The following is a 26,991-nucleotide window of genomic DNA, read 5'->3' as shown; positions in this document are numbered from 1 at the left end:
GTCGTTAAGCATATTACATCGCTTTGGACGACGTGTATGAAATATTTTAAAATGCAGTTATATTATACGTATTTTAGAAACACTGTTTCGCGCACATGGCAGGTTATGTACAGGGAACCTAAGAATATAGTGTAAAGACACTCCGTTCCCATTAAAACATTTCTATTCCGCACTTTCCGCCGAATTCTGGAGGCACTGCGTGTTGAGTGGCGGAACGGAACGCAATGCCGCTCTTTGCGTCGTTACCAGAGCACGGAAATGAAAATGTTAAATATTTCATTTCCTCGAATGAGAATCTTAGTTAATATAGTATACCTACTATGGTATGGTATTATTTTATTATTACCTACTTTTTCAGTTTTTTACTTTATCTGTTGATATTTTTTTCACAACAGACGCTTAGTCCTTACATTTTTTCAACTTTTTTAAAATTATTAGCTTTAATTTTTTTTCTGCTAATTACACTAGGCGTAGTATTCCTAAGAGATACTAGATATTTGATTTGTTTTTTGCTCTGTTGATGTTTATCTACTCTTAAAGTACATAGACTTTACATTCGTAGACTAGGCTTGCTACTTGCTAAACCGAGTCTTGTTGTAACACATAGTATATATAACACTTACGTGAATATTATGCGGAATTTATATTTATTTAGAGGCCCTCGTAGCGCAGTGGGACAGCGAACTTCTTTGAAAGCGACTGTTGTGAGTTTGATTTCCACTGAAATGAATTATTATATATATTTTATTTTCTTATGCCAACTCTAGTAGACGAAGGGTGGCGTTAAGTTCCGTCACCATCACGCAATGTTCCAAATTTTAAGAGGTGCGTGAGGAACGGAGTTTGTTAATGTTAGGTTCCCTCTGCATACCCTGCTAAACGCTAATAATAATACTTGAGTATCCTTTATAAACATCCGGTCTGATTTTCAAATATGTTCTTGCTTCATTAATAATACCGAAACGCTTTATACAGTGGTTAAAGTGATCTCTCCATATTACATGATAAACGCACAAATTTTAAGGATTCTTATAATATATCAAAATATTATATACGGACATTTGAACGGGTTGAAGGGTAGAGGAAATAATTATCCTCAACTCTTGAACCCTATTTATACTTAATATACAAATGTAATAAAATATATTTCATGGTTCATTTCCCATTCAGGGAATGAATTATTTTAATTGTTTGCGACGGTTGTGGGTTCGATCCCCACTCGAGGGAACGAATTATTATTTCTTAATATTAATATTTTCATATCTTTGCACTGGAATTTTTAAATAACGTATTATTTTTGAAGTTATTATAAAATTTGTAAGTAAAATGTAAAAATAATATTTATATTGTTTCAGCAGTCAGTGATGCAGCGTGATGTACAATAATAGTACTGAAGAGATCGCCGGCCCCGAGTCTCATGCGCAGGCGCACATAGCCGTACTACTCACGCTCTATGTGCTCGTCTCTATTATTGGTATCATTGGTAAGATTTAAAGAATATCTATATTTTGGATATGTTTGACTTTTAAAATTACTTTCTAAATTTATTTGGGTTTTTTTAGCTTCAAGCTAAACCCCTCCCACCCACCAGGGTAGGTTTAATACTAGATTTTCTCTGGAGAGTCCAGAGTAGTAGAGAAAATATATCACTCCAACTCAACATCGTAATGTTAAAGCGTACTTTAGTGTGAAGAAATAAAAATAATTAAATTCCCCTAGATGGAATCAAACCCACAACCGTCATTTTGACAGTCAGATATTATGGCGCTGCGTCACGATGACGGTCTCAATATAAAATAAATTTCTGGGGTAACGTCAATTGAACATCATAACTTCGTTCCAAACATCAACTACACATAATTAATACATCAAAGTGAATACCTACCGTCCGTACGCAGTGAATGCACATTGCACATCCACAAAAGCAATTGGCATATTGAAGGAGGTACTAACTGTTGCAATAACAGTGAAACTTGCTGGCTTGGTTTATTGGGTGTTTTACTGTTATAGCGCCATTTCATGGCTCATATAATGTTTTTAGATCATTTCCTGTATATTAATATCTTTTATAATATATTCATAAGAGTATCTTTTGTAATAATTGAACAAAAATAAATAAAAAATGAAGGTAATTTTAACAAAATCTAATGTTATTAATACTCAATGGCAATGTAGAACGGAGTGACTGATCACTACCGCATGCGTTAAGATAGAAAAGTTATTCGCCCTATTGGGAACCGTTGGGGAACCGAGTGTCTTACCACAAGGTTTCCTCTGCTGTATGCGGGATACAGCGTGAAGTTGAACAAAAGGAAGTGCTGTATTTAATTTCCTGTATCGGGAGACGTGGTCTTTACTACAGTGAATTGTACGTGAAAGTTTGTATACACCGCCAGATGCAGGTAATGAACTGTTGAGAACAAACTACTTACTTCGTATAAAATATACACCGACACTTCTAAGCTAAAGTTGGTGCCGTCGTGGCCTAGTGTCTAATTGAAAACGCTACGGATTGGTTCGATGCCGACTTGGGAAATGATTATTTTCCTTTTCCCGCTCGCAACTTTAGACAAACGTTTGTTGTATTCCCCTAAAGCAATGTCTTGAATATTATGGCAGCACTTTCCAGAATTGCCCTAACAGGTCCCTTGTGCCACCTACTAAGCGGACAAAAGCATGGAAATGCTACTTTTCAAAGCTAATTGACTTAAGATGTCGCCAAGATGCAGTTAGGTACATTATACCTGATTGTTATGGGTTCATACTACAAATAGGTTTGTTTTAGCGGCAACAGATACATAATCTGTCAAAATTTCAATCGCCTAAGTATCACGGTTCATGAGATACAACCTGGTGACAGACAGACATACAGACAGACAGGGTCCCGATTACCTTTTGAGTTCGAAACCCTAAAAACAACAAAAATAAATCGAAATTTCTTTTCAACAGGTAATGTAAGTCTAATGGCAGCTCTCGCATCAAGCGGTGCGGCCCGCTTGCGTACCCCGCAGCTGCTTAGCGCGTGTGCCGCTGATCTCCTCGTATGTGCTGCGAGCGCTCCCCTGGCCGCCACCAGAGCAGCGAGGATACATCACTTACCTTGTCACGTTACTTATTATATTGAGGTGGGATTTGGTTTTTTTTTATCTTTTTTATTAAATTTTATTTGCTAGGAGTATACTATTGTAGCATCTGACGGTAAGCAAGGCAACAAAACCACCTGACTTAATATGGTATGAAAGCGATCTCCTACACTCCTTAACCTTTTAGGGAGTGTATGGAACCACAGTCTACTAATTTAACCTAACATGTTAAGGAGTGTGGGTGAGCAATGAGAAAAGATTTTATTAAATTCCTACTGGAAAGGGAAAGGAATAAAAAATATATGCTGTTTTGCGTCTTAAAGTCCACGCAAACAAAGTTGCGGGCAATAACTAGTCAAAAGTCAAGATTTTTTTATAAACTAATTTAATTTAAATAAACAATTTCATTTATGATATTTAAACATCTGATCATTTTTCAGTCATTCCCAGTGGCAGCAAGTACACTGTCTTTAGTCGCGATAGCCGCGGACAGGTGCGGGGCGGTGCGCCGCGGCCGAAGCTCACTTTGCTCTAGACCTTTTCTAGCTGTGGGGCTTGTGTGGACGACGGCCCTAATTCTAGGTACAAGATTTTTATGAAACAGCGAAAACAATTATTTAAATAATAATTCTCTACAGATACAAATATAGGGAAGGAAGCACAATAAACGTTTTTAAGAAGAAAATAAATGTATTTTTTTATAGGCAAATATTACATGATAAGCTAAAATTAATTTCAATTACAATTATTTAAGATTGGTTATATTTTTTTTTAATACTCGAAAAGCAAATAGAAACATTTTAAATAATATCACTTCATTTCAGGTGCAGTAACAGTAATCGCAACATGCCTCTCCTGTCCGCCGCTCGCCGCCGCCCACGCGCTGGTCACTTACTGCGTACCAGTGGCAGCAGTTACCAGGTGCCATTGGACCGTGAGGGTCAAACTTACAGCACTATCGTTAACCGCCCGAGCAGCACACGGAGAACTGCCTCTACCAGTTCCTTTGATGCGTAGGCCAACCCATGTGATTATAGTAGCTGGGGTCGGGCCGAGGGAAAGGCGTGATGCTGTCGATGTTGGAGATATAAGAGCTAAGAAGCTACAGCCAAGCCTTCTTGGTCCACAGCCTCCAACATCCACATTGAGATCAAGACGACGTCTTGGCAACGTGTTGATAGGCATCGCCATAATATTTGCTATGTGCTGGTGTCCCCATGCTGGTATCGTCATTTGCAGTGCATTTGGAATAAATGCTCCCTTAGTTATATCACAGTACGCGTTGCTTCTCGGACATGCTCATTCGGCGTTGAACGCCGCAGCATATTGGTTACTGAATCGGCACGCGCTCACTGCTGCCTGTGCTGCCTGGAGGATTCCTCAGCTACGAGTTCGGGAAGAAAGACCATCTTCTACGAACGAGGCAGCGTTGGGTGCATTCCACCCCCGGCTCGCGCGTCCGGCTCCCTCCCCCCGCCCTCCCCCCTCCAGCTTCCTGTATTGATATCCATCTATCTTCTAAGCTCTCTCGATCTGTGATTCTTATCTCTCAGTGCCTCGTATAGTCTACAAGTGCGTCTCGTTTCGTCGTTATAAACGTTGTTTGAGATTTTATTGAATATCCGTCAAGCAATAAAATGTATAAAAGTAATGTGTTTTATTTTATTATTTCGTTTACGTTGTATCCAGCTAGTTTTTTAACAATGTTTTATATGAAAAGTGACACCACTGTCACACGTGACATGACGTCGAGACACGTCCCAAACGAACGAAACTAAACCAATTTATTTTTTATAAATCAAATATAGAGCGTAGTGATTTATTCAAGGGACAATTGTGATAATATATATTTTTGAACAGATTACCTTTGCTTTACCAATTAAATATATATAATATATCAACATATATCAAAGTAGACAGAGAGAACTTAACTTACGAGATATTACATGATAAGTAGCGTAACTCAACACCGCGCTTTGTCTTCTTACCAAAGCGAGGAATTTGAATATAATCCTCCTGAGTAAAAATCGAACCTGCAACCATAGCGTTAAGACGTGCCGCTGCGCCATGACCGCCTCATATTATTTATATGTAGATATAAATAGATAAACCTAAACATTTAACTCATATACCCATATTTTATGTCAAGTGAGTGACATAATAATAAATTAAGGCGGAAAGGGATCGAAATGGTGTTAAAGTGAGGGATAAAAGGGTATAAGATACAAGATGTAAGATTTATGTATTATACATAAGTGCCGCGCATAGAGGAGGAGGATTAATTGTTTATTGTGCTTACCAAGAAATATTATGGAGGAAAGTACAGTACAATTTTAGAATTATGTTCTTTTTAAATTTATCTGCCTGACGAATAGTCATTTTAAGTTTAAGTCCTAGTTTGTAGAAGGTTTTAAACTATGCAGGATAGGACTACTAAAATTATATATTTAATTATAAAAGTCGTATCTACTACAATACAAGATGGTAAAAACTTAAAACTTTACATTAAAAAAGTCTTCGAATTTTTTTTACAAATTTTCGAACTAATCCTTAGAGCGTATATTCAATGTATTTTATAAGCATTTCCAATATTTCCACAACAAGTAAAATATTATAAACTCCGGTAGAATATTGAGTACCAATATTTATTCCTCAGTCGTATTTACTCAAAGGAAACGATCTAACTTCGGCTACAACTGTCCAAAGTTAGACTGTGCGGTAAAATGTTAAATAACTTTCATATAGAGGCAGTTTTATAAACTTTTTTTATTTCTATATATTTTTTTATTTGATTATTGTTTTATTGAGTGGTAAGGCGTGTCTTAACCCTAGGTTCCCTTTACTTATCCTACTTATTCTTTATCTTTCTTTTCTTATTCTTTTTTTTTTTGTTAAAATACCCATAGAATTTATACGCGACAGTTGTGGGTTGTATTCTATTTGGTAAAAATGTAATATTTAAACAGTCGTGGCGCAGGAGTACAGGGCTGTAACCGTAACGCGACAATTGAGGATTCGATGCCCACTCGGGGAATGAATAATTATTTATCAATATTTTAAAAAAAAGGCCGGTTTCCACAACGAACTACGATACCTTGAACTCACCAGAGTCAACTGCATATTTGTATTTCCACCAAAAATCCGAAACCAGGATAAAGCATGAAAACTAAGTCAAGTAATATATAATCTAAATTCAATCAAAACTATGGTAATACCTAAGCTATTAGGTCACGGCAGTCTGGCGCTACGACGTGACAACTACAAAGGATTCCTGTTCTGGTGTACAAAGAGGAGGCTATACTCTCTGTCCGTACAACGGTATACTCTGAAAGTGTCCGAAAGTATGTAAAAGCTAATGGACTTAGTTTTATAACTTAGAATTGAATCCGTTATCAGAAATATTATTTAAAAAATATAGGCGTAATGATTACGGATTCAATTCTAATATTTATTGTTATAAGAAAGATATGCGATATTACAGAAACGGCCTGAAACTAAACAATCTTATGTAATTTACATCAAATATTAAAAAAGAGAGTAGAATAATTTGTCACTAAAATACGAAACCCTATTAACTGCAAGACTGCTTTAGATAAACCACTTAAAGCTCAGAGAAATGGGTTACCTGAACTGTTAATTTTCCCGCCCAAACGAAAACAAACACCCAGGCAGCTTCGACAAAGGACTTGTTCTGGGGAAGTAATTAAGAAACTATTAACGAAAGTACGTTTAGTACTAAAACGAGTACCTGCTGATCGTAGTCTTGTTTTTGTACTCAAAAACAATAATTAATTATTAACGGGCATTAGATTAGCAAAAAATAATTAATTTTATGTACATTTGTGTGAATAGAAAATGAAAGATATGAGAAAGAGAAATAAGATTTTCTAGGTGTTTACTTTGCAAAAGAACCTTATAAGATTGTCAATAATTTGTTCTCTACATTTGCTCACTTAGTGATTTTTTTTCTGTAATAAATTGAAATCTACACCTAACATTATGATATGCATATTCTTATAATACGAATTCAATTTCATAAATAGTATAGTATTAGTACCTCTATATATAATATTAAACTATGGTACTGAGTGACTAAGAGACATTGCTGAGACGTAATCTCTCGAATTTGAGAGGAAATTGCAAAAAAAAGTGTCATACAACTAGGTTCTCTCTGCTACACTGCTAAATGCGATATACATAAGAATATTAAATAATTTATTAACACTCCGTACTGCACTCTCCCCCCTACAAAGATTATCACTATTTGTAGTGTGAGACGGAAAAAAGCATGAAGCTATAAAAACCAGAATGCAAGCGCCAGCTCGTTTAGTATAAAAATGAAGTAATTTACAAATTGGCCCAATTTACTTCAACAAATGGAGAAATTTAACATAAAAGAGGGTCGAGAGCGTTCAAGCATGAAACTAAGTCACTTTTATCTCAATTAATTTTATGTGACATTCCTTAATAGACCCGCTACGTTTTTAGATTGTAGTTATTAGTTAATATTAATTTAGCGGTTTAAAAGGGGCCATTTATTATTTTGAATTAAACTCATTTTAAAGAAGATTTTTATTATTCAGGCTATTTATTGGACCCGTGATTGCAGTACGCGGACTCTATATGCGCTGGTTGTGGGTTCGATCCCATCTCGAGGATGTGATGATATTTTAATTATTTTTATTTAATTATAGCACGGCAACGCCCGGCGTTGTATTCCACCACTTCATATTCAATTCAAAAGGAAGGGTTACTACATTACAAAAATTGCAATCTTGTCCACCCGAGTGGAATTTAATATTTTTATTTCTTTGCGCTGGTAACAAAGCAAAGTGCGGTCTTAAGTGCTGCCACTCAACACGCTATGCCTCGATAATTCGGCGGAAAGTGGGTAACGGAAGTATCTTAATGGGAACAGACTGTCATAACACTATATATATTATTCGTATATTAAATATGAAAATATGAATTGTTTATTTTAGCTTTAATCATAATACAGACAGTAAGCTGTTTTATTGCAATAAAATTTCAATTTGCGCCCACATTTCTCGTCTCTAGTTTTCATAAAATAAACATTGAAGATAATCCGACTATATTATCGCTAAGGATATTACATTTTCTACTAGAAAAGTGAAATACCTACCTAATTTTTCCTCTTACTGCATTTTTTTTAGTTTAAAGAGTTTTTTTTCTTAGAGCAAGTGTTATTACATTTTTTCAGCTTTACGTTGTATTGTAAGTGGTATCACACTGTATATCGGATAGCTAAAAAGAACAAAAACAAAAGTAAAATAAAAAATATATAGGAATAATATTACTTAAATACCTAAATAAATACTATTAGTCACGCAATACCGCGTACCGTTACTTAATGCAAAAGGTAAGTGCTCCAGTTTCTTATACCGCGGCTAAATAAAATATAGTTCTAATGTACTTAGCGCCAATGATAAAGATAACTTTTCAATTTGATAACATTGCATTAAGATTGTTAATACATTGGTATTTTTGTTATTTTGTACTTAGAGCTCCGATAGCCGTGATCGTCTAGTGGTTAGGACCCTACGTTGTGGCCGTAGTAACCCAGGTTCGAATCCTGGTCACGGCAGCGAAAGCTGTTACGGCGGAGCTATTTTTTTATTTAAGAAATTTATCTTCACGATTTTTCACAAACGCATGATAGACAAATAGAACCTAATTCGTTTAATTTTTTTTCTTTAAAATATAAAAGACCTAGGTCTCGATCTTAATATCGTGATTTTTCATATTTCAAAATATTTTTATTTTAAGGGATAAAATGCAGTGCTTTCCTTTGTTTTTAAGAATACAGTGATCGATTCCCACTCGGGGGAATGAAGTATTTAATATTTTTATTTAGTCGCTCTGGTAGTGTCTTAATGGAGAATAAAGTGTGATTCCCTTTTCCATATGCAAGATACAGCATAAAAATATAAACAAAATTTTAAAAAATCTATAATGATATAATGAAGTGGATTTCTAATTAAATAAGTGATATCTATGTTGTTACTCGTACGTCGGTTATCAGCTATGGATTGGTCAAACTTTAGTTTTTAATTATATAAGTTTCAACTTCCCACTACAAGAACTTTCCCCATTCGCTTTTATAAATAAAACGGAGTGAGTTTCTTAGATGTTAGTAAAGAAATTTATATAGAAAAAAAAACTTGTGAAAATTTGTAATAGGGAGGTTGTAATGACACAAATAAAATAATATCAAAAATTGAAAAGAGACAAAAGTAGGAAAAAGATTGCTAAATCTTTTTAATTACGCGCGGCGCTGAGATGCGCCACTCAACACGCAATGCCTTAAGACTAGGTTCCCTCAGTTTGCTATGTGCGATTTACTCGTAGAGCGAAGCTAAAAATAGTAAGAAAAATGTTAGACACTAAGAAGTAGTATTAGAGTACTGAAGAAATATACAAATTAAGGTATTCTTGGTAGTACTAGCAAGAACCTTCCTAACTTGCCTTATGTCAGAAATGCCTTGAGTAATATATAAAGATGAAAGAACTTTAATCAATGAACATAAATTCATAATATTTACTATAAGATTTATCACAGTATAAATAAACATTTATGAAAACAATGGAACCCAATCATTTTATATTTGAACGTATTCTGAAAGAGTTGTGAATTTTAAACAAAGTTGATATTAAAAAAATAAAATAAAATATTTTAAGAAATCTCTTTTTAAAATATATTTTTTCATTACAAAATATATTTTAGTCAAAAAATATAATTAACAAAAATAATCGTAATAATAAACATACGCAAAGTGTTTTGTATTGATAACCCCTTATCAGTTATCGACAATGTTCGCGTGGCTCCTTATCTTTTCGACTGTCCTGATTTGTTTTACGGAGGCGCGAGGTACGTATGAATGAATGTCTTTGTGTGTGTTTGCAGATGGCTTACGATGATTACAGGTTCGATTTCCACCAATAAGTAGACTGTTTATTATTATTATTGTGCACACCACAGCGGCGCAGTAGAACAGTGTCTACCCTCGATTGTTGTGGTTTCAATCCCAAATCCCATTAGAGATTAAAATTATTTTTATATTATTAGATATATTATTAGATCATTAAAATTATTTTCTTCCACCCTTTTTGTTTAATAAAATTTAAATGCAGCATTGGATACTTAACGAGGCAAAGGAGGTTGAGTTGAGAGCTGCCACTCAACACCCAATGCTTCCAGATTTCGGCGGAAAGTGGGTAATGAAAGTGTCTTAATGGGAACGGAGTGTCTTAACACTAGGTTGCCAGGTTCCCTTTGCATACCTTTGTGCGGGATATAGCGTCAAGCTAAAAAAATATAATTTTGAAATAAGCACTTTCTTACCTTGGAATTAAAGTAGATTAAACAGCAAAGAAAGTGCCAGAATTTTCTTACTATCTTATTTAAAACATCATATGTTTTGACGTAATATTTAAACAATATGCAATAAATATTATCGAAGATGATTTTATTGACCGTTGTGACGCAAAGCGATACGTCGACGTACGTAGTGCTTACATGTGAGATCTAGTATACATTAGGGTTATGAGTTCAAATGAACGAATGACTAAATTGTTATCATTTTGAATGAAGTTTTTTTAATTATGAAATGTAACGCGTATTTTATTATCTGTGTAACTTAAAAAAATCACAAAAAAGCGGCCAAGTGCGAGTCAAACTAGCGCTCGTAGGGTTCCGTATGTATAAAAATGCCAAAAATCCCATACACAATCTAAAATGTTTATTTTATAGTATTTTTATTAGTTCTTGTTATAACAAGAACAGCGTCAACAAAAATACATCATCTGTGAAATTTTCAACTATATACTTACACCATTTATGAGATATAGCCTGGTGATTGATGGACATACAGACGAACGGACAGCGCAGTCTTAGTAATGGGATCCTTTGGGTAAGGAACTCTAAAAAATATGATATTTTTTTGGGATGGAGTTCAAACCAACTGCCTCTACTGAGCCGTTAGACTACCTACTAGCTTAATAAGATATCTAACGCTACGCTACTAACAAATGTAGACTATAAATAAAGCGAATTCCGCCCTGCACTAAATGGAAAATGTAAGTTATTGACCATTTAGTAACGTTTAAACGAAGTAAAAATAAATATCTTTACATATCTATTACATTTTAAAAGGTAAATACCTAAGCACATATGTACGTATCTATATTCTTTTTCCAAAAAGTTTTTTTTAGTTGCTCGCTATATCCAGCATATAGTAGGACAGGCAATGTGCGCCTACTAGTTAAGACTCCCTGTTCCACAAAACCCATTCAATTCTCATTGTTTGCAATTGGCAGACATCAAAGTTACTAGAGCCATTAAATTTAAACATTTATTTCCTTCGAGTGGGAATTGAACCCATAACCATCGCGTTTACTGCTACACCACAAATTTCTTAATCATCAAATTGCAAAGAGGTTTATCATTCAAAATATCCGTAGTATTTTGTCTATAAAATGTGATTTTTAATAGTAGTACTAATCTAAAACTGAAGAGCTACATTATATTCGTTTGTTTGTCATAGTGACTGCAGAGATTTGTCAAGTGAAACCACCGGAGAGACACTGTCAAATTGAGTGGGTTGTTCGAGACAGATGGCCACATCAGGAGAGGTAAACTTAGATTAGTTAGTTAGTTGGCTTGGTTTCTGCAAATTGCTTAAAACAGTGGTTTTTTTCATAATGAAATGTGTTTCTATATTAAAAGCCATCGTGGTACGATGAGACGGTGTCTGATTTCACGCGATGGTTATGGGTTTCCTACTTGCAGAAATGAAATATTTAATATTTTAATTTCCTCTGATGACGAGGGAAAGCGCGGCATCGATTTCAGCCACTCAACACGCAATACCTCAGAAATTTCGTGAAAAATGGAGAATGGAAGATACTTATTTTAATGGGAAACGCAGTGTAACAAGGATCTCTCTGCCTAGTCTACCATGTGCGGGATACAGCGTGAACTTCTATCCATCAACAATACTTTCAATCCGGTTGAATTATGGAAAACGGAGTGTCTTGACACTAGGTTTTCGCTGCCCACCTTATGAGGAATGAAGCAAGAAGCTGAAAAAAAAACAAATATATACGCCACATTATATGATATCTAACCTTAAAAAGAACATAAGTAACATCTACAATTAAATTTAAATAATATTATATTAATAAAACTCGAGAGTTGATTTTCTCCAAGCCACTGTGTAAAACAGACTAAGTGATGAGTCCCTTACTCTATTAGAATACCAACAATCAAATTTAGAAAATTGAAATTGGCAAATTACGTAGACGATACAGCTGTTAGGTTGTGTTCACACTATAAACTAACATTATATAGATATCAAGGTGGTGCAAAAAATATGACGGTACTGAATTCAAATTTTACTTGGTATAAAAATTATCATATTTATACATATATTTTTAATGATAAGAATAACATAAGAGATAATAAGTAAGATACTTCTTAATATTTTCATTTCTTGTCATTGGCATCAATTCCCCGGCGTTGAGTTCCGCCACTCAACACGCAATGCCTTGAAAAATTCGACGGAATTTGGAAGATTCCCTTTGCCTAACCTGATACAGCATGAAGCTGATTTATCAACAGTTAAGTTTACAATAGGTTCTCTCTGCATACGTGGAGCTGAAGAATTTAAAATAATTAGTACGTATATAGTAATAGATCTTCACTGAATGTACACAAGCCCTGAAGGGGGACCCTTCCTATTGTAATTTAGCACGATTGTCTCAGGTATTCAGAATATTAATGAATATAAATCAATTTTGATGCTATCTAAGTTAGTACTCAGAGTGAATATAATATAATTAACTTCGGTATATATCAGTATTTCGGTATTGTTTGTGTAATCAATTTGGCGCAGTGGTAGCACTAGCAATCAAACTGAATGTGAAAAATGGAGTGTCTTAACACAGGATCCCTCACTTCTTGTTGAATGCGGGATACAGCGTGAAGCAAAAAACATATATAAGTGTATGTAAGCAAAAACATGTGATGTATTTCAGGTGGGTATATGACTGGCGCCTTCGCAAGTGCCACATCATCCGCTGGGCGAAGCACTGTCCCGACCCGAAACCCGACACGAACAACTTTGCTTCAGAGTGTGATTGCTTAATGGAATGCTCAGGATGGGAGTAATTCATTTACTTTATTTAAGAATAGATTTAATATGATATCAAATTGTATTGTATACAGAAATATATTTATAAATAATATGTTGTATGAACTATTAGAAAAACATTTTGAACATGTCTGTTTCTTTTTCCTTGCGCGTTCCCCTACTTTACAGTTGGCAGGACTGTTCCATTTTCACGGTTTTCAATTTTTTTTTTCGATTTTTTAATATTATATACTCAAGAACGTGACGGTTGTGTATTAGATACCCACACGAGGGAATGAATTAATATTTAATTTTTTTTTCTGTAAGACCAAGCCAACAGCGCAGCGTTGGATTCGGCCACTAAACACGCAATGCCTCGAAAATTCGGCAGTAGATGAGGGAAGGAGTGTCTTAACATTTTTTACAGCCAATGATATGAACCCAGAACCTTACCATAACATTAACCCGCATTGTAATTTTTACACAAATTATCAAAATACTATACTGACATGTGTAGGTCTTTCAATGGGTCATTTCAGGTTTTGATAGAAGTAGCGACTAGGTTAATACGTAACGTGGGTAGTATAATTACAGTATAGCACGTCGTACTCACGAGGGATAGCTTAACTAAGTATATACAGATTACACATTGAAATAGATGCGAATTATATACGTATTTTATCCGATGAATATAATGGGTTAAAAAACATACTGCAAACAGTTTTAGCTTCGTGTAGCATTTAGTATTATAATACTGCAAGGTAAGCAGAGGGGACGTGGTATCCTAGTGTTAAGACAATCTATTTCCAATCAGTCCCCACTTTCTGCCGAAATCTCAAGGCATTGCGTGTTGAGTGGTGCTGGTGATGCTTTCCCTCGTTACCAGAGCGAGGAAATGATAATATTAAATATGTCATTCACCCGAGATGAAATTGAACCCACAACCATCGCCTTTACTACACACTTTTGCCCCAGCGCCACGACGGTCCCATTTAGGAGAAAATAATTCTACATATATTAATAATTGTGTCATTGTGTCATAATGGTGTCTGTTACAATTTAGGCATTTCGCTAAATAATACGTAATCAAACGAGGCTGGGGTGCGGCGGCAGACCCCCGCCTAACTATTCTCATAGATTAATCGAGTTACAGAGGAAGCATTTGCTCGTTAGAGTTACATTTATAGATTAATAAATAATCCCCTTATAAAGTAAATAACATTTTAGTTATTTAATGAAACTTTAAGTAAAAGTAGCTATTTGCTCATTTATTTTCAGCAAAATTTTACATTAGTTTCGCAAATGGACATGGACGATGGAAGTACAGTGAACCAGTTTTAATTATGACGTTTAAAATTATTCTTATTTTGAATAAATTATTTTGAAATTTTGTTATTAACTCATTATTTTATTTTACAATAACGTCCTCTTTATTAAAAAGTGGAAAATTAGAGAATTTCTTAAGAGTTGTTTGTGCTCTTTTACGCTGCAAGGCTCATAAAACGAAAAAGAAACATCATTCATACAACGTATACTCAAAGTAATAATTAAAAAAGAAATAAGGCTCTATTAGATTTACTCTACGCCAAGCACTCCCTAATACGTTCGTGCTAACAGCGTCAGTGCTTTGCCGTCGCGGCAACAGGCTGGCTCTGGCCTCTTTTTTATTTTTATATTTCTCCAACAAAAACATTACAATCTTTTATACTTTTTCAAAATGGGCAACAAAGTTGTAACTTTCACGGAACAGCAGCTAGAAGATTATCAAGTAAGGAATATATTTAAAGTATATTTTATAAAGTTATTTTTTTTATTGTATAATAGCAACCCGCTTGCGACTTCGCCCGCTCGGACTATACAATTATTTATTTACAAATCTAAATTTCTGTGGTGCTCTAATAACGATATCGTTTTGAAAATAATATTTATATATTTAAAATTAATAATTCAGGCAATTAAATAAAACGTTACTTTTGTAAAAATGTTGTCGAAGAAGATACTTTATATTAATACAATTTTTTTATGTATTAGCCGATTTAAATAAAAAATAACGCTAAATGTTAAAGAAAGTTTGCCAAATATATAATTATGAAAACTGTATTTAAATCGGTTAAGCCGTTTCTGAGATTAGAATCCACAAATGCACAGACAAACCGACAACCAGATGTAATAAATAACAAGTATTGTTTTGGGTTCTATAAGTGACACATGCCTCCAATAATAAATTATTGCAAATATCTTCTACGTACAAACAGCGATCAGTTACAATTTTATTATAATGCATAGATTTTGAGTCCATCGTGGCGCAGTGTCACAGTACCTGTAGCGTGTTCGATTCCCACTCCGGGAAGTGACACTAGGTTTCTGCTGCCTGCCTGAAAAACGTAAAATTGATACTGAGTGTATATTATTGATGAATACACAAATATTTTTCTATTTTTACCCGTTTTAAATACCGTTTGCACTATTATATTTAGGAAAACTTCCCTTAATCCATAATGTTTTATTTAAATCGGTTCACAAACAAAGAAGTTATTTTAATATAAAGCATTTTATTCGACGAAATTGTTACAAAATGAACGTTCCATTGAATGGGTGAAAATCTTCAATATATAATCTTTAAAATGACAATGCTATTAGAACATGGAAGCAATTCAGACCAGTAAATAAATAATGGTGTGGTACAAACGAGCTCGCAGTACAACGCTACGAGCGGGTCCCTAGTTTATAAAAGATTATAGTAGAAATATTATTCTCTGTGCAACTTAAACTCATATATAACAGTGTACAACATACAACAGTAAAAGCAGTTTTTTTTTAAATACGTGCAAGAGATAGTGATCGTTATTCTTCGATATGTTTTATGCTTTTTTTTTTATTTGTCAAGACTAAATTAGTATTTTATACTAATATAATTTTAGTTTTCGAAATGAAGAGTATCTTGACACTAGACTATATACACGGCGAAATATTTAAAAAAATATTTATATTGAAATAAATGTTATATATAAAATAAGTAACGGAAGCCATAAATAAATAAATCAATTAAGCTTTTGCGTAAGAGATTCAAATACACACTATTGTAATACTTATATAAGTTGTATCAAAGTAAGTGACAGTCGTTGCGCAGCGACGCAGAGCTTGACTGTGAACGCGACGATTGTGGATTCAATTCCCGAAGTAAAGACAAAACGCGACGTTGAGTTTCACTCCCCTCCTCTCAACACTCAGTCTCAAATTTGAAAATTGGGCGGAAAGTGGGGAACGGAGTGCTAGCGATAAGTTCCCTCTGCCTACCGTTCTATCGTATTCGGCTACCGACCCGGTACCCGATTATTAGTCTGTAATATTTTAAAATTATTGCATCGAATGACCCAAATGTTTAAGATGTGTCCTAATAATGTTTATTAAATACGATTTATTTTTATCTAAAACAGGACTGTACATTTTTTACAAGGAAGGAGATACTACGGTGAGATATCTATTAAAATTATTATGTAGTTTTGTTTTACAACAAGCAGTTGTTTATATATTTTTTAAATTTACTGTGTAGAGTAGAGAGTAGAGTAGAGAGTCGTAGAGTAGAGTTGCGTTTACGTTGATAGAGCAATAGACGAATGTCAATAGCTTATTAATACTAATTACAAAGTAGTAATTTGAATGAATAGCTAAAAACGAAGTGTCTTAGTCACTGTCACAAGTCACTGAAAAGAATATGATAGTAAAAAAAATGTTATTTTGTGCTTTCTCATAAAATACCCTCATAACATAACCAGTGTATCATTAGCGGTATATATATTTCGTCACTGGGTGAAATTTCCACAAATTAATTATCTAGTGATTTCGCTGACATGTGGCTTTTGCTGATGATGGTTATGTTCGTTAAATGATAAGAACATTTAATGAGTATAACCATGTTTATTTATATATTAATTTTCATTATTTTGACATGTTAAAATTTTGTACTAATATAATATTTAAAAAATGGAATGAGGATAACGGCGTGACGTACATTATACTTTAAAAAAAGGCTATATTTTAATTTTTTTCAATTTAAAAGTATGTGTGAAACACACAGGCCAATGAAACTTTCTTTATTTTAACGAAACAAGAATTAAAATTTGAACCCGCAGCTCTAGAAAACCGTCGGATTGCTGATCACGAGGCCAGTTAATTAGCTACATCGAAATTGCCATTCTCCAAGAGACACGGGATTTCAAATCCCGTAACGTTAATTTTTTTATACACTATTTTTGTAAAGCTCACCTTATTAAAGATAGAAAACATAGTTAGTTCATTTTTAATACTTTTAATATGAAATTAAAAGATTTTTAAAGTATTAAAAGTCACTATATTCCAAACATTTTTTTTATAAAAGATATCTAGATATATATTATTTATTATTTTCAACAAATCCTTCGTGGAAATAACAACATTAACTGTGTAGGTCGTATATCGACGTTCCGTCCGACACTCCGTTTTTATGGAACATAAACTGTTACGATGCACGTGATGTTTCACACAAAAATCTGATTACTAACAAATAGGCCTATTACCCCATTTGTGGTGTTTATTTTCTTGAAAAAATACATACAAGCAAAGATATCTTTATATATTTAGCTTCACGCTGTATTCCGTACATGGAGGGGTAGGCAGAGGTAATTTGGGAACCTGGGGTTAAGACATTTTGTTCTCATTAAGATACTTCCCCATTTTCCGCCCTATTTAAAAAAAGTAGTAAAAGCTAGTTTGTTCACGGAAATAAATATTACCACGACCTTTCCTACACTTTTCAGTTATCCGAGTTAATATTATTAATCAAATGTATTAATAGCAATGGGAAACGTGACTTAGTTGCTTTGGTTAACAACGTGACACGTGGAAATTGCAGATTTTAATCCTTCACGAGGCCTTATTTATTTATTATTTTTACATAACATATAGTTGCGATGGTTGCGGGTTCGATCCTTAATAATTGGACGTATAAAGTTTAATATAGGTATATATACATATAGGTATCTCAGATAATGTAGGGAAACACTAAGAGATTATTTCGCGAAACTTCTACGCGAACGGGGATATATAGAATTTTACGCATTACAACTCCTATGAATATCAAAAAAGCATCCAATCCAAACTAGTTTAATATTTAAATAACCTCAAAGAAGTACGGCGTATTTTTGTAAGCAGAACTACCTTTTTTTAAATTAACTGGATTTATAATTAACGGTTAGTTACCTATTTGATTCCATGTCACGAATTATGACCTATTTGTATGTTATGCTTTAATTAAAAGTTTTACAAAATAAATTATGTAGGCATATAATAAATAGAGGGTAATTTCAAAATCGGCAGAAAAGAAGGTGCGGAAGTTTTATTTTAAAGAAAGCAATTCAGATTAATATTATTATACCTGCCCTGCCAATATAGATTTCATCATAGCTAAATAAAAAAGTATAAAAGTACTAAATATTTAAATAAAACCTAAAAACGTACCTACTCCATTAAAACAATTTTATGATATAATACTTTTATCCCTTATGATTCATTCTGGTATGTGGTAACCATAAAAGTCTTAATAAATACGTAAAGGAGCGAGCATCACGCAAATAATAAATGTATTATTACTCATATATCTATTACCTAGCTAATATAATATTTCTAAGGCCGTCGTGGTACAGTAAGGAAATGAATGATTTTCATATTAAGGCAAAGTTAACGATATAGAGTTCTGCCACTCAACACACGTGTTTCAAACTATGGGCGGAGCCTGGAGAACATAGTGTCTTAACACTAAGTAAAAAAATCTCCATCCATCAAATTTAACTTGCAAAACATTATTACAAACAAACAGGACAGATGAAACTAAATAATTACTTTTATAAAAATAAAATATATATACTTAAATTTCAAAGAAAGTTTTTGTGAAACTGTTACATATACATTTTTGCAGCAAATTAAGTGCGTGTCTTAAAGACCTAAATTTCTATTTAATGACGGCATCACGTGCAGCACAAACATCCAGCTCTAAGTTATCAAGTTTCAAGGTATTTCGTAATTTAGATACATCGGAAAGCCGTTAAGCCGATTAGTAAGATGGCGTAGTGCGATCCCTAAGCGATATTAGTGTCGCTTTATCAAAAAAACTTCGTAGAATTCTAAAATAATTGCTTTTATTTTTTTATGATAGAATATATATATATAGAATAAGAACAAAATTTACATAGTGAATAATAAATGTCTTAAAAATTATATTGATAAAATGAATTTGTCCTTATATTAACAATTTTGTAGAGGCCGTCGTGGCATAGTAGGAGAGCGCCTAGCTGTAAGTGTGGGGTTTTTCACTATTCATTTCTCTGTTCTGGTTGACAAATTACGGCTACGAGCTCCGCCACTCAACACGCAAACAAAGTATCTTAACTACAAAGAAACATTGTAAATATTCACAAAAAAAAAATAAACAATATTTTTGTGTATTTTACTAATTTATTTGTTACAAAAAAATCCATATTTACTTTATTTTTATACAAAAAATATTAGATATTATTATTTAACTTTAATAAAGTGAATTTTGTTTACTCTTTTAATAGTAAAATGAAACTCCAAGGGCTTCTCTTGTAAGAATGCATAATTTATTTTCAATTTAAAGTTTTGAAACTTGAGAAATTAATTTGAGTCATAACATAACAACATAAATTTAGATTTTTAGTTAACTTTAAATTATTTGGAATACGTTGAGTATTGTATTTTAAATATATATCTTATGTACTATTTAAATTTGCAGTCGTGGCATTGTGACTGTAAACGTGGCGGTAATGGATTCAATTCTCACTGAAATTTCGTTTATAATATATATATTTTAGGGTGTGTCGACTAACCATCCATTTTGTTTAACCAGACCGAGAAAATCTAATATTATCTAAATATAAAACGTTCTTTACACGCTATGCTCCTAGCTTTGGGAGTAGCTAGCGACAACTTACTACAAAAATACATTTTTTTTTTAAATTAATTGCAATTAATATTTTAAATTAATTTCAGTGTTTTCAAACGGTTCAGAGAAGTAAATCCAGAACTCATACCGAAGCGAATGACTGAAAACCAAGCTCACACCATAGCTGTGCCTGTCGAGGAAATAGAAAAACTTCCGGAATTAAAGGTAAAATTCATTTCATTATCAAAACAGAAAAACCTGTTTTGGTAATTCATCGCCTCACTTTGTGACCTTGTATCTAATCAGACCGAGAAAATCAAACATTTCAAATATAAAAATGTTAAAATAAATAATTAAGAATTTAAACCACATATTTTTGACAATTTCTAAAAGTATATACCTATACTTCGTATAACGTTCAGTATATTTGATACAATGGTTCTTTCACAAGCTGTGAGCGAACTCAAGCAATATTTCATTCATTCAACACGAAATATACAAATCCATTATTCTTCAACAGGAGCTGGGTAATAAAATAAATGTAGCTAAAGACAATGTGATGTACGGTGTTGGTAACAATGTATGCTTGTACTTTGTCAAAATTTTACTGTATATCATAACTCTAAACAGTTATTTTAATAAAAAATAAGGCGATTGTTCCTTTAGTTATATCAGAGTTATTATTTTCTATAGTTTTCTCCAATCCGAAACCATTCTAGACGATATAATCAAACGCCATGTCTTGACAAATTGACACAATGTACCTAAACATTCAGTGTCGTGCAATCAAACATTCACAAGTTTATTAACTTCAAACTTATTTGAAATTACTGTAAAAATCATTAACAGAAACACAATCAAACTTTAAATTTTCTTATATATTTTTAAATTTAACGAAATAAATATCAACAGAAGTAACGAAACAAATGTCAAATTGATTCTATATAAACTCACCCTAACACCAAACATTTCTCGGTGTTATATTAATAATATTTATCATATATTTTCGATGTTGTTAAAGGAAAACCCTTTCAAGAGACGTATTTGCCAAGTGTTCTCTCACGACGGAACTGGCAATTTGACGTTTGAAGATTTCTTAGACATGATGTCGGTGTTCAGCGAAGCAGCGCCGCGGGATATTAAAGCTTGGTATGAACTTATTTAATATTTATTTCTTCAATGTATTAATTTTAAAGTGTAAATTGTAGTTCAAGTGATTCCAACTAAATTAATGTTGGTATATAATTGTTTTTTTTTCTAGCCTCCAATTTTTTTTAAAGCAGGGCATGGAAAAGGACCCTGAGAACCTAGTATTAGTCTATATAGTGTTCACCAATATATTTCTCTTTAAATATATGTGGTACCACAGACACGTTGTACATATGGACGTCGTACAGAAATTATTGAATTTTCATTTGAAACCAGAATTTAACATATAAATCTGACTATGACTTTCAACTTAACGGGTTAATCAATCAAATAAACTGGCACTAGGTAAAAAAATACTACAAAATCGTATACCTATTAGTTAGAAACCATTATTTTAGTTCCATAAATAGCATATTAAGCATTCAATGCTGCGTAAAACGAAATCATATTATGAAATTTATATTTTTATATAATAAAAGAAAAAACAGAAATAACATTTTTTGCTTTAAATGTCAGCATAATTATAGTACCTATCGTATATGCCCTCGAGCACTTTTCATTGTTCTGTTTGGAAAGGCAATTGAGTTATTTTTGATTTAATAAATCAAAAGCAGTCCCGACTTATACAAGCGTCACTTATAATAATATATGTATATTTTATTATTCATACATTATTTTTAAATTCGTGAATCCCGCATATAGCAGTGGGAGGCATATGGGGAGAAGCAGGCAGAGGAAATATTAAGAAAATATATATATTGAGGTCGCTTTGAGGTCGTTTGAGTCTTACTCGGGGAAATAAAATATTGTCATTTTCTAACTCTGATCTCACAACATTGAGAGAAATGCAGCATTGAATTCCGCTTTTCATGGAATGTCTTGACAATTGGGCGGTGCGTGGGGAACGGAGTGTCTTAGCACTAAATTGACAAATTCCCTCTGCCTGTCCTGCTATTTGCGTAGTTGTATGAAGCTAATATAAGTACAATAGTGGAAACATTACATACAGTAATTTGACATAGCTTTAATCAGTGTTTCTAGTATATATTATATATGTGTATATATGTATGTATGGGTATATATTATGTATGTATTATATATGTATGTATACTACTATAGTCGATTTAACAGTATATATAATTATATATTTATAACTTGTGTAGGTATATATATATATATATATATATATATATATATATATATATATATATATATTGTAGCATGTATTATGTTTATAATGTGTTAGTTAATATATATATTTTTCTGATATTTTAATTTTTTTTCTGTGTTGCACAGTGTTGTTATTCCGCTGTTTGGCACTCATCCACTTCCATAGGTTGGCTGGAAGAGATTTCTTTCAGAAATAAGCCCGCCATTGTAAACATAACTTTTTAACTGTTTTCTTACTATTTATACATGTGCAATAAAGAATATATATATAACATTTCCAGCCTGTGTAATTTTCCGCAAATCGTAGAACGACAGTTTATTTATCTACTGAACCTATGTCAATCACAGATACCGTTTCTAAGCGATTAAGAGATAGGGTTTTATCTCTCAGAGAAGGTCCGACTCGGCGACCTCGAACAATAGGGAATTAGGGGTCGGACGTCGCTGTGTCACCACGCATAGTTGATAACGGATTCTATTCAATTATTTTGTCTTTATTTGTTTTTAAGATGGAAATTGAGTGTAATAAACTCTAATTTGTGTGAACAGAGGGAACCTAGTGCCAAGACATTCCGTTCACCTCTTTAAGCCAAATTTGTGTGTTGAGTAACGCTTTATCTTGCTACTCGACCAAGGAAATAAAAACAATTAATTCCTACGAGTAGAAATTGAACCTAATGTCTTGCCTTAGTCTAAGTATGTAGTTATTAATATTACTATTGCAATTGCAATTATTATTAACCCGTTAAAATTAAATTTTAATGATGTTTATAAAAATAATACTAATTATCTTATTTAACTTCACAGGTACGCCTTCCGCATATACGACTTGGACGATGACATGTACATTGGTAGAGAAGACCTTCTAGAAGCCACGAGATTATTAACTAAGGGGGAGCTGCAGCAACAAGAACGGGATGAGATTGTAGCCAGTGTCCTGGACGAGGCTGACGTGGATGGGGATGGAAGGCTCTCTTTTATGGACTTTGAACATGTCGTCGTTAGAGCACCGGACTTTTTGTCTACGTTCCATATTAGAGTGTAAAATACTGCTATAATAAAACTGTTATTGATGAAATATTTTATATATATGAATATGAAGACGAAAATCATTGTAGTTAAGTAATTTTCTATTAAATTTAATGTTACCAGAGATAAATTAATGAGTACAAAAACTTATATTTAATTGTTAGTAATTAGCTATTTTTTTAATATTACTTTATTCTGTTGTCCGCTCTATGCCGAAAAACATTTGTAAAAGCCGAGACAGTTATAAGAGAAAAAGAAATTCTTTATTTATATTTAAATAACATTTTAATTATACAAAACAAGACAGGCAGAATGAACCTCCATTCTTCATTTTACATCAAAACTTACTTACTCAATTAAACATTAAGAGACATATGAGATCGCTTTCAAGATAGATCTTAGAGTTGAGAGCGATTTATAAATACCTTAGCGGTTTATAAAGGCCTAAGTGTGGGTGCCTCATCTTACAAAGAAGTAGGACAGAAAATAATTCATTCCCCAAGTGGGAACTGAACCCACAGCCATTGTATTTACGTACGAATGTTAGTCTTAAAAAGTTTTTGTGTTCTGTAGTAATAGAATATACCTACACTCGCATTCGCCATTTACAAAAAAACAGATAAGAACTGACGAAAGTAGCTTAGGGCGGTCTTTTTTTAATTAAAAAGTTACATGTCCAATCCTAGCACATTTCGTCAGAACAAAACTTGGTGAAGAGCACTTCTTCGACTTCCTTTGACGCTTAATGTAAATTATTGTTCGTGACGTCTATAAAGACTAAATATGACTAGACTAGAACACGAGTGTGTGTCTGTAAACGACAGGTTGTAGATTCGACTTCCCACTCACGGAAATGAAATATTAAATATTATTATCTTAAGGCTATCTTAAACGGGTGGAACGCCATATTGCCAATAATATCGCTCTTTGATGCAAAAAATATACCTTTTGTGAAATATTTTCGAAGTCGCAAAGTTAGTAAATAGTCTTTCCGCATACGTTGTCATATTTAACACGTTTTTTTTATTGCAATTATGTCAATATTACAACAAATAAGTGATTTTATTTTTTTATTTGAATATTTAGAAAACAAAAACTTTTCTTGCTGAATCTGAAGATAACTAAAATATATGTCTAATTATTTTATCAAAAAGGTATATTTTTTAAGGTAACAAAAGACTAAAATTGTATTTTTTGTAAATTCTTTATAAGATTTCGTTTGAATGTATAATTAATAGACTTTTTAAATACGTTACCATCGATCAGAAGAATCCCTAGAGGCTGTTTTGCGTAGTAACAAAAACCTTTTTTTAAATAAATTAAAAAAATAAAGGTGAACAATTAAGCTTGGTTTTTTATTTATATTTTACGAAATTTGTACTTTTACTTTATTTAATGTAATTATTTATAGTAAGACTAGTAGACCCGAGCGCGGCTAAGCCTGTTTTCGTTTGTAGCCAGTTTTCAATAGAGAGATGCGTTAAGCAAGCTCATTTTGGGTGACGTTTTCTAACATCGAACTTTGCAAATCGTAGCTTAGCAACGGCGGTTGTTATAAACATGGCGGAATAAATTGCATTTCAAATTAATAAGTATTTTAATATATTGATATACTCGTATATCGAAAATATTACAAATATGAGAAAAAAAAGTATCCTATGTTCATCCCGAGACCCTCAAGTATCTATATGAGTATTTTATCACAATTAAATTAGCGGTTTGGCCCTGATTGCGTAAAAGACAGACAGACAGACAGACAGAGTTACTTTCGAATTTATAATATAGGTATGAATAACTAAGATACTGTACTAAGGCCGAGTCTTCAATTACTGCTCAAATGAATTATTATGTAAATTATATTGCAGCAGCATAATGTAGAATGAACCTCGAGACATCACAGAGTTACAGACGAGATTACAGTAGAATATCTCCACGGATGTCATCTCGCTACTTTTATATCTCACGAAGTAGTCAAGTATATGTGGGTTTATGTATTTATGTACACCCAAGTTATACGTTTAGTAGGGCTTCCTTGTCTTGTTCCGTTTAGAGCGAGGGAATAAAAATATTAAATATTTTAATCCCAGACTTGAGATTCGAACCCACAACCTGTCGCGTTTACTGCCACAGTTTGTCCTTCCCCTCGAGCCCCCGAGCTCCACGTCTGACCTCAATTATCTTCATAATAATTATTTTTGACACATTTATTCCAATATCTCTGATCATATGACTACTGCGGCGCAGCGACGTCTAACTGTAAGCGCAATGGTTGTGGATTCTACTCCATGTCGAAAAGGAATTATTTTTATTTCCTCGTTGTGGTAAAAAGATTTATCTTTAGGTCTCCTGCTACATGTGAAATATAAAATAGTAACAAGTTTGTATGACTTTTTTCAACCCTTTATTTACTTATAGGTACTTTACACTTATATACTATATACCTTTTTTTCTACAATTCTTTTATTTATTACAAAAAAAACACAACAATTCACGATTTACCAAATCGAATTACACTTGATGACATGTTTGCGGGAAAAAAAGCAAGTAAAAGCTCTAATTGAATTAAGAGGGTTCGGTACAAAAAAAATAAAAATAAATAAATATTTAACGGCGGTAACCCTCGTATTTGCGTTGGGAGCTGACAGCCGCCGGCTTAAATGTAACGAGACAGGTAAGTTATGAAATAATGGCTTATTTATTTATAATTTCATTTAGAATAAAATATTATTATGTTATATTGTTATTATAAAAGGCCGTTGTAACACAACTGTTGTGGGTTCGATCCCTAGTCGAAAAAATGAGTTACGTTTATTTCATGACAAAACGCGGCGTTGAAATCCGGCACACAATATGTCGAGAATTGTGCAGAAAGTGGGGTACGTAAGGGTTTTGATGGAAACGGAGTGTCTTAATTCTAAATTTTCAGGTTCCGACTGATTAAAACCTAAAAATTTGTCAAATTACACGTGTGAATGTGTGAAAGGTTGAGAATCAAATTCATAGCCAACATTTATAAGTGAATGATTATACCAATTATACGAAGAAAATTACTGTCTAAAGAATTTTCCCATTTCTTCTAAATTTACTTCATAAATCAAGTTAACCACAACGCTTTATATTAGTCTTATAGAGTCAGTGACAAATCGCTCTCTATGTCTTCTAATGTCTCAATTCATATAAAATATGTGGAATTTAAACATGGAAGATTACAATTTTTCTCTTTTATGTTTGTTTTCCAAATATTTTTTAGAATATTAGTGCAATATTGCGGATGTGTGTAGTTCAGTACGTTGCTTTATATTTATCTCTTGTTTTGTTGTAAATACTATCGATTTTTTTGTTTCCCAAAGGCAAAAAGGACTCAATGAGTAAAGACACTCCTTTCTACGCTTTCCTTCCGACTTACATGGGGCTACATGGGGGATATAGCATGAAGCTAAAAAAAATCACAATTTTATTTAAAAAGAAAATC

At 33.0% G+C, this 26,991-nt stretch overlaps 3 protein-coding genes and 1 non-coding gene across 5 annotated transcripts in view; all 4 read left to right on the top strand.

Annotated features, from left to right (window-relative positions):
- LOC146535982 (uncharacterized) overlaps positions 1–4,728 on the top strand; it is a 46,659-nt gene extending 41,931 nt beyond the window's left edge. Inside the window, exons 2-5 of one of the 2 annotated variants that reach the window (XM_085191818.1) lie at positions 1,359–1,483; positions 2,950–3,125; positions 3,524–3,665; positions 3,908–4,728. In XM_085191818.1, the coding sequence (XP_085047944.1) occupies positions 1,375–1,483; positions 2,950–3,125; positions 3,524–3,665; positions 3,908–4,587 (1,107 nt within the window). In that variant the 5' untranslated portion in view covers positions 1,359–1,374 and the 3' untranslated portion in view covers positions 4,588–4,728. Of the gene's footprint in view, positions 1–1,355; positions 1,484–2,949; positions 3,126–3,523; positions 3,666–3,907 lie in introns of both variants that reach the window. The other variant, XM_085191817.1, reaches the window with a different exon arrangement.
- A 3,888-nt stretch (positions 4,729–8,616) lies between these two features.
- TRNAH-GUG (transfer RNA histidin (anticodon GUG)) lies at positions 8,617–8,688 on the top strand. Its single transcript has one exon. It is a non-coding gene; the product is annotated as a tRNA-His (tRNA).
- A 1,226-nt stretch (positions 8,689–9,914) lies between these two features.
- On the top strand, positions 9,915–13,272 carry LOC146535980 (uncharacterized). Its single transcript, XM_085191199.1, has 3 exons — positions 9,915–9,972; positions 11,648–11,735; positions 13,140–13,272. The coding sequence occupies exons 1-3, from the start codon at positions 9,915–9,917 to the stop codon at positions 13,270–13,272; spliced, it is 279 nt and encodes a 92-aa protein (XP_085047325.1).
- Positions 13,273–14,851: 1,579 nt separating this feature from the next.
- Cib2 (Calcium and integrin binding family member 2) lies at positions 14,852–24,864 on the top strand. Its single transcript, XM_085191815.1, has 5 exons — positions 14,852–15,002; positions 16,672–16,706; positions 20,279–20,396; positions 21,193–21,320; positions 23,298–24,864. The coding sequence occupies exons 1-5, from the start codon at positions 14,952–14,954 to the stop codon at positions 23,533–23,535; spliced, it is 570 nt and encodes a 189-aa protein (XP_085047941.1). The 5' UTR covers positions 14,852–14,951; the 3' UTR covers positions 23,536–24,864.
- The last annotated feature ends 2,127 nt before the right edge of the window (positions 24,865–26,991 follow it).

This window comes from Heliconius melpomene, chromosome 10, assembly GCF_056956725.1.
Source record: "Heliconius melpomene rosina isolate 202511_hmr_F chromosome 10, ASM5695672v1, whole genome shotgun sequence".
In the NCBI taxonomy this organism is placed as follows: domain Eukaryota; kingdom Metazoa; phylum Arthropoda; class Insecta; order Lepidoptera; family Nymphalidae; genus Heliconius; species Heliconius melpomene.
The sequence above is the reverse complement of the archived record's forward strand: the minus strand, read 5'-3'. Positions and strand labels throughout refer to the sequence as shown.